Genomic DNA, 12,853 nt, shown 5'->3' with positions numbered 1-12,853 from the left:
GAGTTTGCATCCACCCTGTCCCATTCTTCCCTCTCCACTTCCCCTCCTCCTCCTCCTTCTTCTTCTCCATCTTTGACTGCCCCTTATCACTGTCAGTCTTTCCTCTGTCTTCCTTTGTGCTCATATCAAGCAACTCTTCACTACTACACACACCCAGATAAATTTCTCCTTTTTTTCCCCACGTTCAGATTTCGCGCTTGCGTCTTCCCCCCAATGTGCCTCTTGCTGTTTTCCACTTTACAGTACTTTTGTCTCAACTCTGTATGCCTGTCTCTCTGTTCGTGCGTCTGCCTCTGTATGTCTGTCTGTCTGTCTGTCTGTGTCTCTCTTTATTTCTCTTCCCTCACATCTTAGCAGTGGACGTAACGCGATACAGGGACACACATTTCAGGGCTTAAACCGACAAATTAAAATGGGGTTCCCCAAAGGGGAGTAGGCCTACATTATGCCTCTCAGTGCATCAGTGTCAAAAACACTTTATGGGGAGCACTACGTCAAGATCTCCAGTAGATGAGCGTTACACGCAGGGGCCGCGGAAAGTTTGTTAGTTATTGCCGTTTTCCAAATGTGGGAGGCTTTGGGATGTGCGTGTTCCGATGGTTTAAAGGTCAATGTCTTAGCTTAATTCCCCTTCCCCCATTTTGATGGGAATAATCTTTGACGTTATGGGATTTCTTGGTGTATTTTCGGGTGCTTTTATGAAGAGCCATGAGTGTGGGTGTGTGTGTGTGTGTGTGTGTGCGTGTGTGTGTGTGTGGGGGGGGGGGGTGGATGACGATGTACAGCCACCCCACCCTCACTCCTCTCTTCTTCCCCTGACACAGCCTAACGTTTGTTATGATTATTATTCTATGCGAATGTCTAAAAAATTGAGAATTGCAAGAACAATGTCAAATCCTCTGTTTTAGGGCCATGCCTTCCTTGGGACTCTCGGAGTGTCGATGGAAACGAAAATGGTCAACGTCTCCTGTGTTTTTTGTTATGCTCGCCGCTAGAAGCATCAAGCAAGACCTTACAATAGACTGTAAATCATAGAGGAAACACATTAACACAATAAAAAAATACTGTCAGTGAAAGTCTGTACAAATGATTGTATACGTAACAATTCTAAAACCTTTGTGGTATCAATATCCTAATGAAAGACACATTATTCCTACAAAGGACATTTGTTGGAGAAGCACTAAACATGAACCGTATTGAAAGGAGAACAATCTTTATTATCGCAACAAAGGGATAATTCTTTTCTGATTACACGAAATGATACTACCAAAATGAATATACTATGTTCAGAGCAATTGCCTATTACTGTGATAATGAAACTTAGGTGTCTAGAACGGAAATTCAGAAAAGAATTCACTTAACATCTCTCTGGGGTCGTCTTTCATTACAGCGTATCAATGTCAGCCCGCAGCCGTGCGCTTTTGCACATAAGCGTAATATCGTCATCAAGAATCATTACTGGTGGGACTGGGTGTGTATGGACGGTTCTGGAATACCTGATGGGTGCGAGCGGTGCACGCTCCCACTGTTTTCCATCCGCAACGCGCTCTCTGCCAGAAGGGCGCACGGAATTCCAGTCCTTTTCACATGGAAAACTTAAAGAAATGGTGCTGGCGTTTCAGAGCTGTAATTTGCCTTTTTCTAATACAATGTACATCACTAACGGTATTAATACATGTTTATATCGATAAAATTGCAAAGATCTTCCTACCCATATACACAGACTCTACAAGGCCCCAAATTTTATTGCTCCTCTTTCCAAGTTGTTCTATATGTAAATGTAAACATAAGAATATCAAAACACACAGACGGACACGGCATATACTTTACGGTATGATTTAGATCATAATATTCAATGAAATGTGTGTGGTATTTCTTTGTGTGTGTTTGTTTGTGTGTGTGTGTGTGTGTGTGTGTGTGTGCGTGCGTGTGTATTCATATAATTATTATAATACATCAACATACTCACAAGGGACCAGACAATAAAGCAGAATGGCTGGTTGCCTGGCTGCCTGCCTGCCTGCCTCTCGGGGGCAAAACAGGCCAGTGTGAGTTGCCTGTGAGGTTCAAGGTATTGAATAGCGAGCAGATGGAATTCATCGGCGGGTTTTAAATTCCACTCCACGGGAGTAGAGAATATAAAAGCGACCTCTCATTCTCAGACAGTGTTGTGCTATAGGTTACCGTGGCGTAGATTCATATTGTAGCTTCACCTGCTAGTGGGTCTTGGCACCAGTTTGTTATATTAAGGGTGCAAAACGCGTCAAATCAGTGAGAAGAGTGCAGTGTTGTTCGTCGAAAAAGACATTCATCAGACCACATCACTGGGACTTTTCTCGTTCACGAGACGACATTTAGGGAACGAGAAAAAACAAACAAACAAACAAACAAACATGGCAATGAGACGGGATCCTTTTCATTACTACAGCTCGCGTCGTCGATACACTGACGACGGGTGGAGCGAACCGCCGGCGGTGAGGGGCGGCATGATCCAGCGATTCGGCGACGTCGTGCCGTGGGACGAGGACTTCGGCGATTTCGGACACCAGCCCCTCTTCGTGACGTCACGCCCATCGAGAAGGATGGAGCTAGCCACGGTGCCCTCCATGCAGATGTCGAGGACCCCGATCCCGGTGTCGACGGGCGACGTCATGTTGAGCGAGACCGACTTCAAGGTCGCCATCGACGTCAGTAACTTTGACCCAGAAGATATCGAAATCAAGGTGAGATTTGGGGAATCCTATGTAGGAGGGGGGGGGAGAAAATGGGTTGTAATGTGCAATATATGTCCTATGAAACAACATTCCCACTGGCTTTCACATACGAGAATTTACTAAACTTCCGTTTGTGAGTATGAGTTTACACAGAAGATATATCAAATCATTCCGATCAGCCTAATCTGAAGTTTTGATAATAATTTAGCAATAATGAAATCTTACGAGAAGATTCATTACAACTCATGATATCAACCCAAACGAATTTTAAGCGTATGAAAACTCATAGGACAGTTAAAGGGGGTGACCACAAGGCTTCATCTTATTTTGAAAATCTCAGCATAATAATTATAAATGAACAATTTGTTTCACGAAAATAAAGGAAACTTGACGATTCAATGCCTTATAAATTTGGTATTAATGGAATTTTCACACTTTTACTTCAGCATCCCATGTTTATCAAACTAAATTCAACATGAAAGTGGTGTGTTTCCCTTTAATTTCCCACAAAGAGACATTATGCAGTGGAAATGAAAATATAGGAAGCAGCCAAATCCCAAACAGCAGGGGAATGTTGTGGGGATTTTTCCCCCATCACGAATACCCTATTTCCCAATTTGGAGCTCACCCAATACTTGAAACATTCTTAGGCGGACATGAACGTGAGAGAGCAAACCAAAACAAAAAGAGTCCCATTGCAAGCCAGCCATAAATCTGGCGGGAATGCCGGGCGCTATCTAGTTCAACATCACTGTGAACGTGATAAAATTCGATGTAGCCTTAAACGTCTGCTGCATGTCTGACATCTGCAGCTTTCTATAAAGAAGGTTATCCTTGTATCCAGGTCTTGAAAGTTTTCTGCTCTTTGCTGCTTTCTCCTTAAAAGTCCATTTGGCCTGGAATAGCAAGTGTAAGAACTTATACTATTATGCTTAACATGTCTAATGAGAAATAAGCACGTATCATGAAGTCACGTTTCGTAGTCATGATTAACGCCCTTGCATCTTCTTAACGATACATTTCTTTTTATTTTTACATTTACTCCATATTGTATTCGAATTGACGAATGCAATATTCATGCCTTTCTCATGAGTCATCAGTTACGCGATGTTTGCCCGATAGGGGCCCCCTTAGACTCCTTCGACAACAAGTGTAATTTTATATAAGCCAACATCAAAGCTAGAGTGTATATATTACAATGTCTACTATCATGTAGACGGGAGTTAATTGAATTCACTCGAGTTGAACACATTGATGAACAGCACATTAAATTGTAGAGCATTTCATGCAACAGTTCCCTTTGTCAATTAAACCGAAGAAAATTGAAAACGCAGATATATACTGTAATAATAAACTTGTGGACAAGTATCGAAGTATATAGACTGGGAAAATGTACAATGTCAAAAACGAGGATTAACTCCGGTTTCCGCAGTTATTAGTCAAGGACAATATACATGGGGCTTAGATTCTAATATCATGTTGCAAACCTACTCTTTGAACTAGACACGAAGTCATCTCACAAATTTATTCATGTCACACATTGGCCTATATTCAGCAATACCTTATTAGGGCCTTTTAATATAAGTTGAAGGACATTTGGGGGATAATTTTTGTCGCTTCGATGTTGAAAGCTAATCATGACATTGGGAAAATGTACAATGCCAAAAACGAGGATTAACTCCGGTTTCCTTTCCGCAGTTAGACAAGGACAATATACATGGGGCTTAGATTCTAATATCATATTGCAAACCTACTCTTTGAACTAGACACGAAGTCATCTCACAAATTTGTTCATGTCACACATTGGCCTATATTCAGCAATACCTTATTAGGGCCTTTTAATATAAGTTGAAAGACATTTTGGGGGATAATTTTTGTCGCTTCGATGTTGAAAGCTAATCATGACATTTTCATTTTGCCTATTCCTCTGGCTGATATAGTATACTGAATTTTGAAACCTCGCATATCAACTGCCAGCTGTATTCAACATTGATCGTCTATATTCTTAATTACAGGCAACCTCGACTCAAAATCAAAATCTTTTGATGATATACGTTGAGGGCATCGTCGTAGGTGAAGAGAACATTGGCGCATTTATAGTATTCTTACAACTCTTCTTAATCTTCTTGAAAGAAAGATAAAGAAATCGGATTAATACCAACCAAATACCATAAGATTGACGTGCATAAATCAGGCCTTCGTATTTTCTCATTCCCTGGTGTACGTATATAGCGTTACGCCTTTCCAAGAACACGGGGTGATTCTAAAAAAGGTTAAAGATGATAACATGTCGCATCTCCTTGTGAGGCTTTTAGGGACATTGATGTTGGCATCTCGAAAGCATGCGCAGAGTCCGCAAATTGATATACATAATATTCACATATTCTCAGAGTATAAATATCAGCGAATCCTGAATTTATTAGTGAACCGGCCACATGATAGGTAATTACTTGCTAATGTACATGCTTGTGGTACTTTCTAAGGTAATGGACACGGGGTTCAAGTGCATTAGATATTCAAATATCAACGTTGATTTAAGCCTGAACGATTGTAATTCTGACCGTCTACCTTTCCCTAATTTGTGCTTGCTTGTTTTAATTGCAACCACTCCTAAAACGCTTTCCCTAAAATGCCGCTGTAAGGTCCTGTTTACCTTTGGGAACAGTGATTTGAAAAAAAAAATGTTCAAGATATGACATTTAATGCACATGCAGTAGCTGCTGTATCACGAAACATCCTACCACTTAAAATTTTCCCAATAAAACCTAAAGTATAAGGAAATATCAGTATTTTTCTCAATAAACCATAACTGTCTATAGACGGTTTAGTCTGGAAACATTTTTATTTTAACTATTGTTCACATTTTGTGCATTTAACAAATACTTATCATCGATTGTACGGATTCAATTTTTTTACAGTGGTTGTTTCTATCCCTAACTCACATTTTAGAAGTATCTTAAAGCACCAATGCTGGGTTTTTGTTTCATCTACAAATGGTAAATTATGCCTTTAAGTCATTGACATTTAAACTGTTAAACACATAAAGTGAATGACGAAGTAGTCTACTCGTTGTGGGAAGCTTGTCCTTTTGCCTTCCCTGTGCTTAAAGAGATGGTATAGTTTTGTTTGAGATGGGGATTCAGATTTTACCTCTTTGAGAGATTATTAGAATCTGCTCATACAAAATATTCAAGAGCATACATTTTCAAGAGGAATTCCAAGTTTATTTAATGAAAAGCAGTTTTGAAATGGCCGATATTTCTAAAAACAAAGTAAAATAAAGTGACCTTAAGATGAGTCCAACCTCTTATTAAAACCTCTTTGTCTTGAGATATATCTTAGCCATCTCAAAGCTCAATTTTAGTCAAATAAACTTTGAAGTCTTCTTAAAATTGTATGCTTTTTCATATTTCATAGGAAGTTTCTCATTATCTCACAAAAACGTTGGAAACCTGAAGCCCCCTCTCAAACTGTGTAATCCCTTTAATCACGTGGGAAGGAATTCCAAGGTCGAAAGCTCGAAAGTGGTCTCAAGAGAGAAAGAGATACAAGAAAGGGAGATAAAAAGACAAGATCGGTCGATTGATAGGTTGATAGATAGAGTGATAAAACAGATACAGAGGCAGATAACTGGGTGCACGTCACCAGTTCGGCACCCACTATTCATATATAGCCCTTGAGCTCGACACTGGGCAAATAAGGCACTGGAGTCCGACACTAGGCAAACAATGCCCACGAGTCTAATACTAAACAAACAAGGCCCACAAGTGCGACACTTGGCACAAAAGTCCCACGAGTTTGACAAAAGATTGTTTGACACTACATGTAATAGAAAGCAAAAAGGCCTATCCGAGACCAACACATTCACCCTGTAATGTAATGTCGGTCTCATGGGCCTTCTTTTTTTCCAATTGTTGGACTTGTGGGCTTTGGTCACACCGTCGGATTAATGGACCTTATTTGCCTAGTGTCGAGCTCATGGGTTGTATGACTCGTGGGCTGTATGACTCATGGACCTTTTTGTTTCCATGTCGAACTCGTGGACCGTATGACTCTTGGGTGTCGGTCCTAATGTGTGATGACCCCAGATAAATAGCTATCTAGGCGTGGATATAGAGTCTGCTGACTCGGATACGTGCCGTTGGCATCATTAAGACACTAGTCTGGGTAGAAGGGTAAATCAGTGAATGCCTACATTATTATCCCAAGTGGCTTACAGCCAGAGATAGGGACTGCATCAACACCCCTCACCCACTGTGGGTCTTCATTCAAGCGCTCATTAGCTGTTCACCGCATCTATACCGAGGACGTTTGTGGATTACACCTGATGCGTTCCATCGTCCTTTCTAATTAATCGGCCGATGTGGACTTGACGAGAAGCGACAGGTGTTATTGCCATTACCGATGCCTGAACTAAACCAGAAAGCCATCCGGTCTGGTGATCCAATACAGACAAGCTCAATATTATAAACATCACCGAGACGTAATCCCCGGAAATGCTTGCGCTTCTTTTTCAACGAGTTTTCTGAGAAGCAATGTTTATCACTTTTTTGCCACCTTTTTTTTTTTCTTACAAGTAATTATTTAAGGCAGTGATGTTAAATGTCTCACGATATAATTATGACGCACTGTCAGTAGACCGGCTGTGAAAGCGTTCAGGGCTACGTCAACAGTATGCGACAAAGAATTACTCGGTGTTAGGTGAACTGTTTTTAGAAGCAACACATCTGCGAGAGGAACAGCAAAGGCGCTTGCTCTTGTATCTTGGCAACGAAAATCAAATAGAAAGCAATGGAGTGTCGATCAAGGCTGGGTTCAGGTGTGTATAGGAGTGGGCAGCAAAATGTGACAGAGGTCAGACTCCTGCCCTCTGGCCCAGAAATATAAATAGAAGAACACAAAACGTAATTTAACTGGGACGACTACCGACTACATGCCAACAATCTGAGCAAAAAAGACGTTTACCGCCAACCTCACGGTTTTTTTCTTAATCATGCCATTTTTTTTTTCGGGGGGGGGGGGGACATTTCAATCAAAAATAAAATAGAGAATACATATTCCAAACTGAAAGTATCTCCACACTGTATTAGTTTCCTCTTTTACGCTTGCTCTCAAGACCATAATATCAATAGGAAATTGTAAAAGAAAATGTTTTTCTACGCCTCCAATGAAGTTATCTGTAAAATGTTTGTAATAATGGCAGTATAAAGCATGAACTAAATGCTGGTTATGCAGTCTCTTTTCTCTGTAGTCAAGATTTCTATTACATTACATGTGAAAGTCAAAAGGCCGCCATCAAAATCAGGCTCCCGTTTAAGATGGCGGTCACCTGCTTTTTCCTTTGTTCATTATTGTGTGATTTGTGTATTTCTCAGTATGATTAGGATACTTTATATTTTCCAGTAAAAAAAAATACAATTGCAATATTTCTTTGTAGTATAAACATTTCTTTGTTTTGTTAGTAAAATAAGATTTCTTTGTAAAATCAAATATAAAAATCGGTCTTCTTATGATGGAAGCATGTTTGATAACCTTCTTTCATGTGATAATGAATCACAAGGATTTTCATTTTCATCTTTTAACTTTTCCTTTAATACAGATAGCAATTCTCTTCTGAGTTTATTCCAAATTTCATTCGATCTTTAGGAGTTGTGTTTTATTACAATCATTTGTCACAGATTAAAAAAAAAATCAAATATCCGCGTTTATGTCCTGTCTTTTTGCTTGTGTGCAACATAGAGAACTTTAATGCATCGTTTGTCTGAAAGGATCTCCGAAAAATTATTTTCATTGGTAAACCTTCACTTATTTTATTCGATTCGCCACCTCTCTCAATCTCTGTCTCGCAGATCGTCGACACTGAGCTGACCGTCCACGGTAAGCACGAGGAAAAGCAGGACGATCACGGCAAAATCTCGCGCGAGTTCACGCGGCGGTACACGCTCCCGCCCGACGTCGACCCGACGACAGTGACCTCGTCTCTTGGTCAAGACGGCGTGTTAGCTGTGCAGGCCCCGCGGGCAGCCCCGAAACCGAAGAACCAGAAGATCCCGATCAGCGTGGAAAGCAAGCCTGCCATTAGCGGTGGTGCCAAGGGAGGGAAATAGACAGTCACCAAAGCAACGATGCTCTTTATTGTTTTTATGGTAGACTTGGCGGCTAAACAAAGAAACGACTGTAACAAAGAGACTGTCAGCCGATACTACTGTCTATTAAGTTCCAGTCGTTTCCTTGTAGCATGTTCAGCCCCTCAGCTTTGTCAAAAGGATATAGGGCCGACCAATCACCGACACATTGTGGTTTGAATAGAAACAATCAGTTATCGAATGATTAGTAACCGACACTTGGCAATATTTGTGCTCACATATCCTTATCAATCGTCTTTATGTGGCATAAAATATGAATATCTGCCTTGTGAAAGCAAACGTTTTTCTGCAAGACGTATTTGATTGTCCATTGTATGGATCTCTCCCCATTTCAAAAGCGAAATCTCTGTCAGAAATATTACGATAGTCTCTTTGTCTCACCTGGTCACGTGATCGAAATCATTATATTAGCACTAACTGATATAGATTCAACACTATCCAGTATTTGCATAGTGATCTTTCACAAGTGAAAAAAGCATGCAGAAAACTTGAAACCATTTTGATCCCCTGTTTAACAAAATATGCACAGACCGCGATTGGTACAGCAGGGTCATAAAAACAGCTCGTTGGTAATTTTTCTTCATCACATGAGTTATAGTTCTTCTGTGTTATGATTGATTTTGCGAGGATGAGAAAAAAAAAAGTTCTAAAAGTTGAGGTCATATTACAACAAAAACTCTTTACTAAATGTAAGGGCTTGATCGTGAAGAGAAGGAATATACATTTATTATCTTCGAAGTCGATCGCTTTTTTGTCCTTTTCTCAAGCTTGATAACGTACATTTTACAAATATTCAAAAGTGATTGTAGATCAATAATGCCAGCGTCAAACCAAATAGTTCTCTTTAACATTGCTAGATAGAAGGGCGACCTACAAATTGTGTAATGTTTTCGTTTGGTAACAAAGATACGTTATATTAGTCGAGTTTGTAAAACATTTTCTGTTTTGCTGCAATATGATAATGTTTGATTATTGGACGAAAGAGCAAAAGATGAGATGAATATAGAACCAAGTATCGTGATCACTGCTATTCAGTACCACTACTTTTGTCGTTAGTGTTGTTGTTGAAGTAATGGGATAAAGGGCTACCTGACTTAACCTGCCTAGCAGCTACAGCTAAGCATTAAGATTGTTATGAACGACATCACAGGAGCTCGAAAACAATGGTGATATCGTATGATTTCTTCTTTTGTGTCGAAGAGTATAATATCTAGAGATGGTTTTAATAGTTGTCGATGCTTTTGCCCTGCTCTGTATGCTGATACTGTAAAGTGATGTCTCTTGTATTACTACTGGCCTATGAACTACATCATGCGAGCAACGATCCCGAACCTTATCCATTGGGAAGAGAGTAGGAAAAAACAAAACAACCAAAAGACCCCCTCTTCGAAAATCCACTTCACGAATGCGTGTACCGTCGAGGGTTCTTCTGCGACATTTATTTTTTGTATGTATGTTTGTTTGTCGATCTTAAAGCTTTTCTTTGTCTAGTTGGAAAACAAACATTTTGTTTATATCATCTTGTTTTGATATAGCGCCTCGCGTTCTTGTTCTTCATTTCTCGTTCAACAAGTTCAAAGACCACACCCAAGCTGAGTGTTTTTTAATGCGAAACACGCATGTATCACGGCATCATAAAAGTCTTCCACAGATGGAGAGCGGGCGGCGTTGTTGACATGACAACAACATACACTGACGTCAAGTTACAACAATAAACACGTTAACGTAACTATACTTGACTTATACGTATATGATTGAGGATATTTTATATGATATGTTTCTTTTGAGGTATGTGCGAACAGGAAGGCTTATTAAATAAATTGATGCTTAGAGGTATTTTTGTTTCTGAACGTTGACAACGAATAGATCGTATAAAGTAAACGCCGGCTTACTGAAATAGGCGTTCATAGTGGTGCCATGTTTTTATTATGCTTATCATTATTATCTATTCATATATAATACTTTGGACAGTTAGGATGACTGAAAGACCATATACGACGTGCAAAGAATAACATGGGATTAATCAAATTAATTTTTTTTTTCCATTTAATACAATTATATTTCCATATTCCAGAAAAATCATACATAAGTGTGCTTTTTCGGTTTTTCCGCAATTGAAAAAACAACGTTTGATGATCTACATCAGCAATTCTATACAAAGTCCACACGAACAGGGCGCAGAAAGATCAGGCAGGTGATTTAGATTTCCTTGGGATTTCCGGAAATGGTAATTTACAGACTTTAAAACGCTAATTATATTACCATCTTTCGATTTTACGAATTAATTGCTCCGGAACAATGCTTTTATACCAAAAAAAAGTAACTTCCCATACGTAGAAGATTGTAAAGCGTTTGTTTTGTATGTAGATATTTTCCTGTATTTATGCAATGTAGTTATTTATTTGAACCTTTCCTAGGTTTATGTTGTTTTCTAACAAAATAAAATCACGCAGCATGCTTAAAACAATGACATACGCGGTAACTTCTCTTTCTTCTACCTGGCAGATGTTGGTCAACAGTGTAATAAAACGCGTGTCTTGTTAAAACATAGGTGATCTGCTTTTGGGCGTAAAGAAGCTCTCTTGCATGAATTTCAATGTTTTAACAAACAAACATAATATTGTGAGGCTATATACGCTATATATATGGCTATGGCTATCTATGACTACAGATAGTAGTCAAAGATAGCTATAGCTTCATCAAAGCGCTATATATAGGTAAGCGGTGAAGTGGTCCGTCTATATGCCCATTCTAGAACACAAGCGAATGATGTCAACCCATTGTGGTTTAGCCTTTTGTCAAGGCCCTCTCGCTGTATGGTGAAGAGAGCCCGCTGAGTGGGGTTGCGCGAGGGCCTTTTGAGATCTGCTTCGCGTCCTTTTGTTAGCCCTTTGAATTACCGACTGAGCAAAAGTCGACCAATCAGCGTGTCTGTCTGCTCGAATCCGATTTGAATGGAGGGAATGCACGCCGCAGACCTCACAGAACTTTACACACACAGAGTGTGTAGAGTTCTGTGGCAGACCTCTGCGGGTGGTCAGTGATGCATGCGAACAGGCATGACAACACCAAGACTGAGGATTCGGGAAGCGCGCCATTCCATTGGTTGACCGGAACCACGTGTCATGAATAATAATGTGTGAAGCAGATCTCAAAAGGACCTCGCGGCTGGGCGAGCGAAGCGAGAGGGCCTTGACAAAAGGCTAATTGTGGTTCGACACAGTTGACTAGAAATAATCGGCGAAACGGTATCAACTATAACAGCAGGAGGAAACAGAGAGAACTCTCAAGATGGCGATACCTCCCAAACAGATGCACAATGCATACTGTCCTTACTGGAGTCCTACATGAATACTGACGTAAATCACACCCTATACATTTATTTCAAATATGTATATATATATATATATATATATATATATATATATATATATATATATATACATATCTATCACCAGGGTTAGATGTGGTTCGCTTGGGGAACTCCCTTGGTAAATTACACTTCATTCAATTCAATTCCATCAAGAAAAGAATACATGGTACAAAGTGGAATATATTAAGTGCCAATTCTAATTTCATCTAGTTGGGAAGGACGGATCATTGAACACAATATACATGCACATTATATGCACGAATGGTATTATAGCGAAAAGAAAATGAACAATGCACACTTTGACATTTGAAGATTGAACATCACATTTTGTTTCGAATTAAGGGGGACTTTAATTTCATGTCTGAATCGACATCACGTGCATTTCTCATTTTCACGACCTCTGAGTTTAGTATGAGCTAACAGAAAAAAAAAAATTACTGTCCAATTTCAGAACAGAAGTCATGTGTGTGCGTTATAGAGCATTTTGATATTCAATTTTTGAGAGAAACCAAAGGCAAATTTGGATGTTTTGACTGACTGAAAACAGCAATATTGATGAAACACATCACTGAAAAAGATTGGGACAATCGGCTGTATGTTATGACTTTAAAAAAATTTCG

General features: G+C 39.6%; 1 protein-coding gene across 1 annotated transcript; it reads left to right on the top strand.

Moving 5' to 3' along the window:
• Window positions 1-2,179: 2,179 nt before the first annotated feature.
• Window positions 2,180-11,312, top strand: LOC139714134 (alpha-crystallin B chain-like). Its single transcript, XM_071625856.1, has 2 exons — window positions 2,180-2,723; window positions 8,564-11,312. The coding sequence occupies exons 1-2, from the start codon at window positions 2,394-2,396 to the stop codon at window positions 8,819-8,821; spliced, it is 588 nt and encodes a 195-aa protein (XP_071481957.1). The 5' UTR covers window positions 2,180-2,393; the 3' UTR covers window positions 8,822-11,312.
• The last annotated feature ends 1,541 nt before the right edge of the window (window positions 11,313-12,853 follow it).

This window comes from Diadema antillarum, unplaced genomic scaffold (genome assembly GCF_040938485.1).
Source record: "Diadema antillarum isolate AM-2024a unplaced genomic scaffold, OU_Dant_1.0 seq00002173_RagTag, whole genome shotgun sequence".
NCBI lineage: Eukaryota > Metazoa > Echinodermata > Echinoidea > Diadematoida > Diadematidae > Diadema > Diadema antillarum.
Note: the sequence above shows the minus strand (reverse complement) of the source record. Positions and strands in the feature narration are given on the sequence as shown.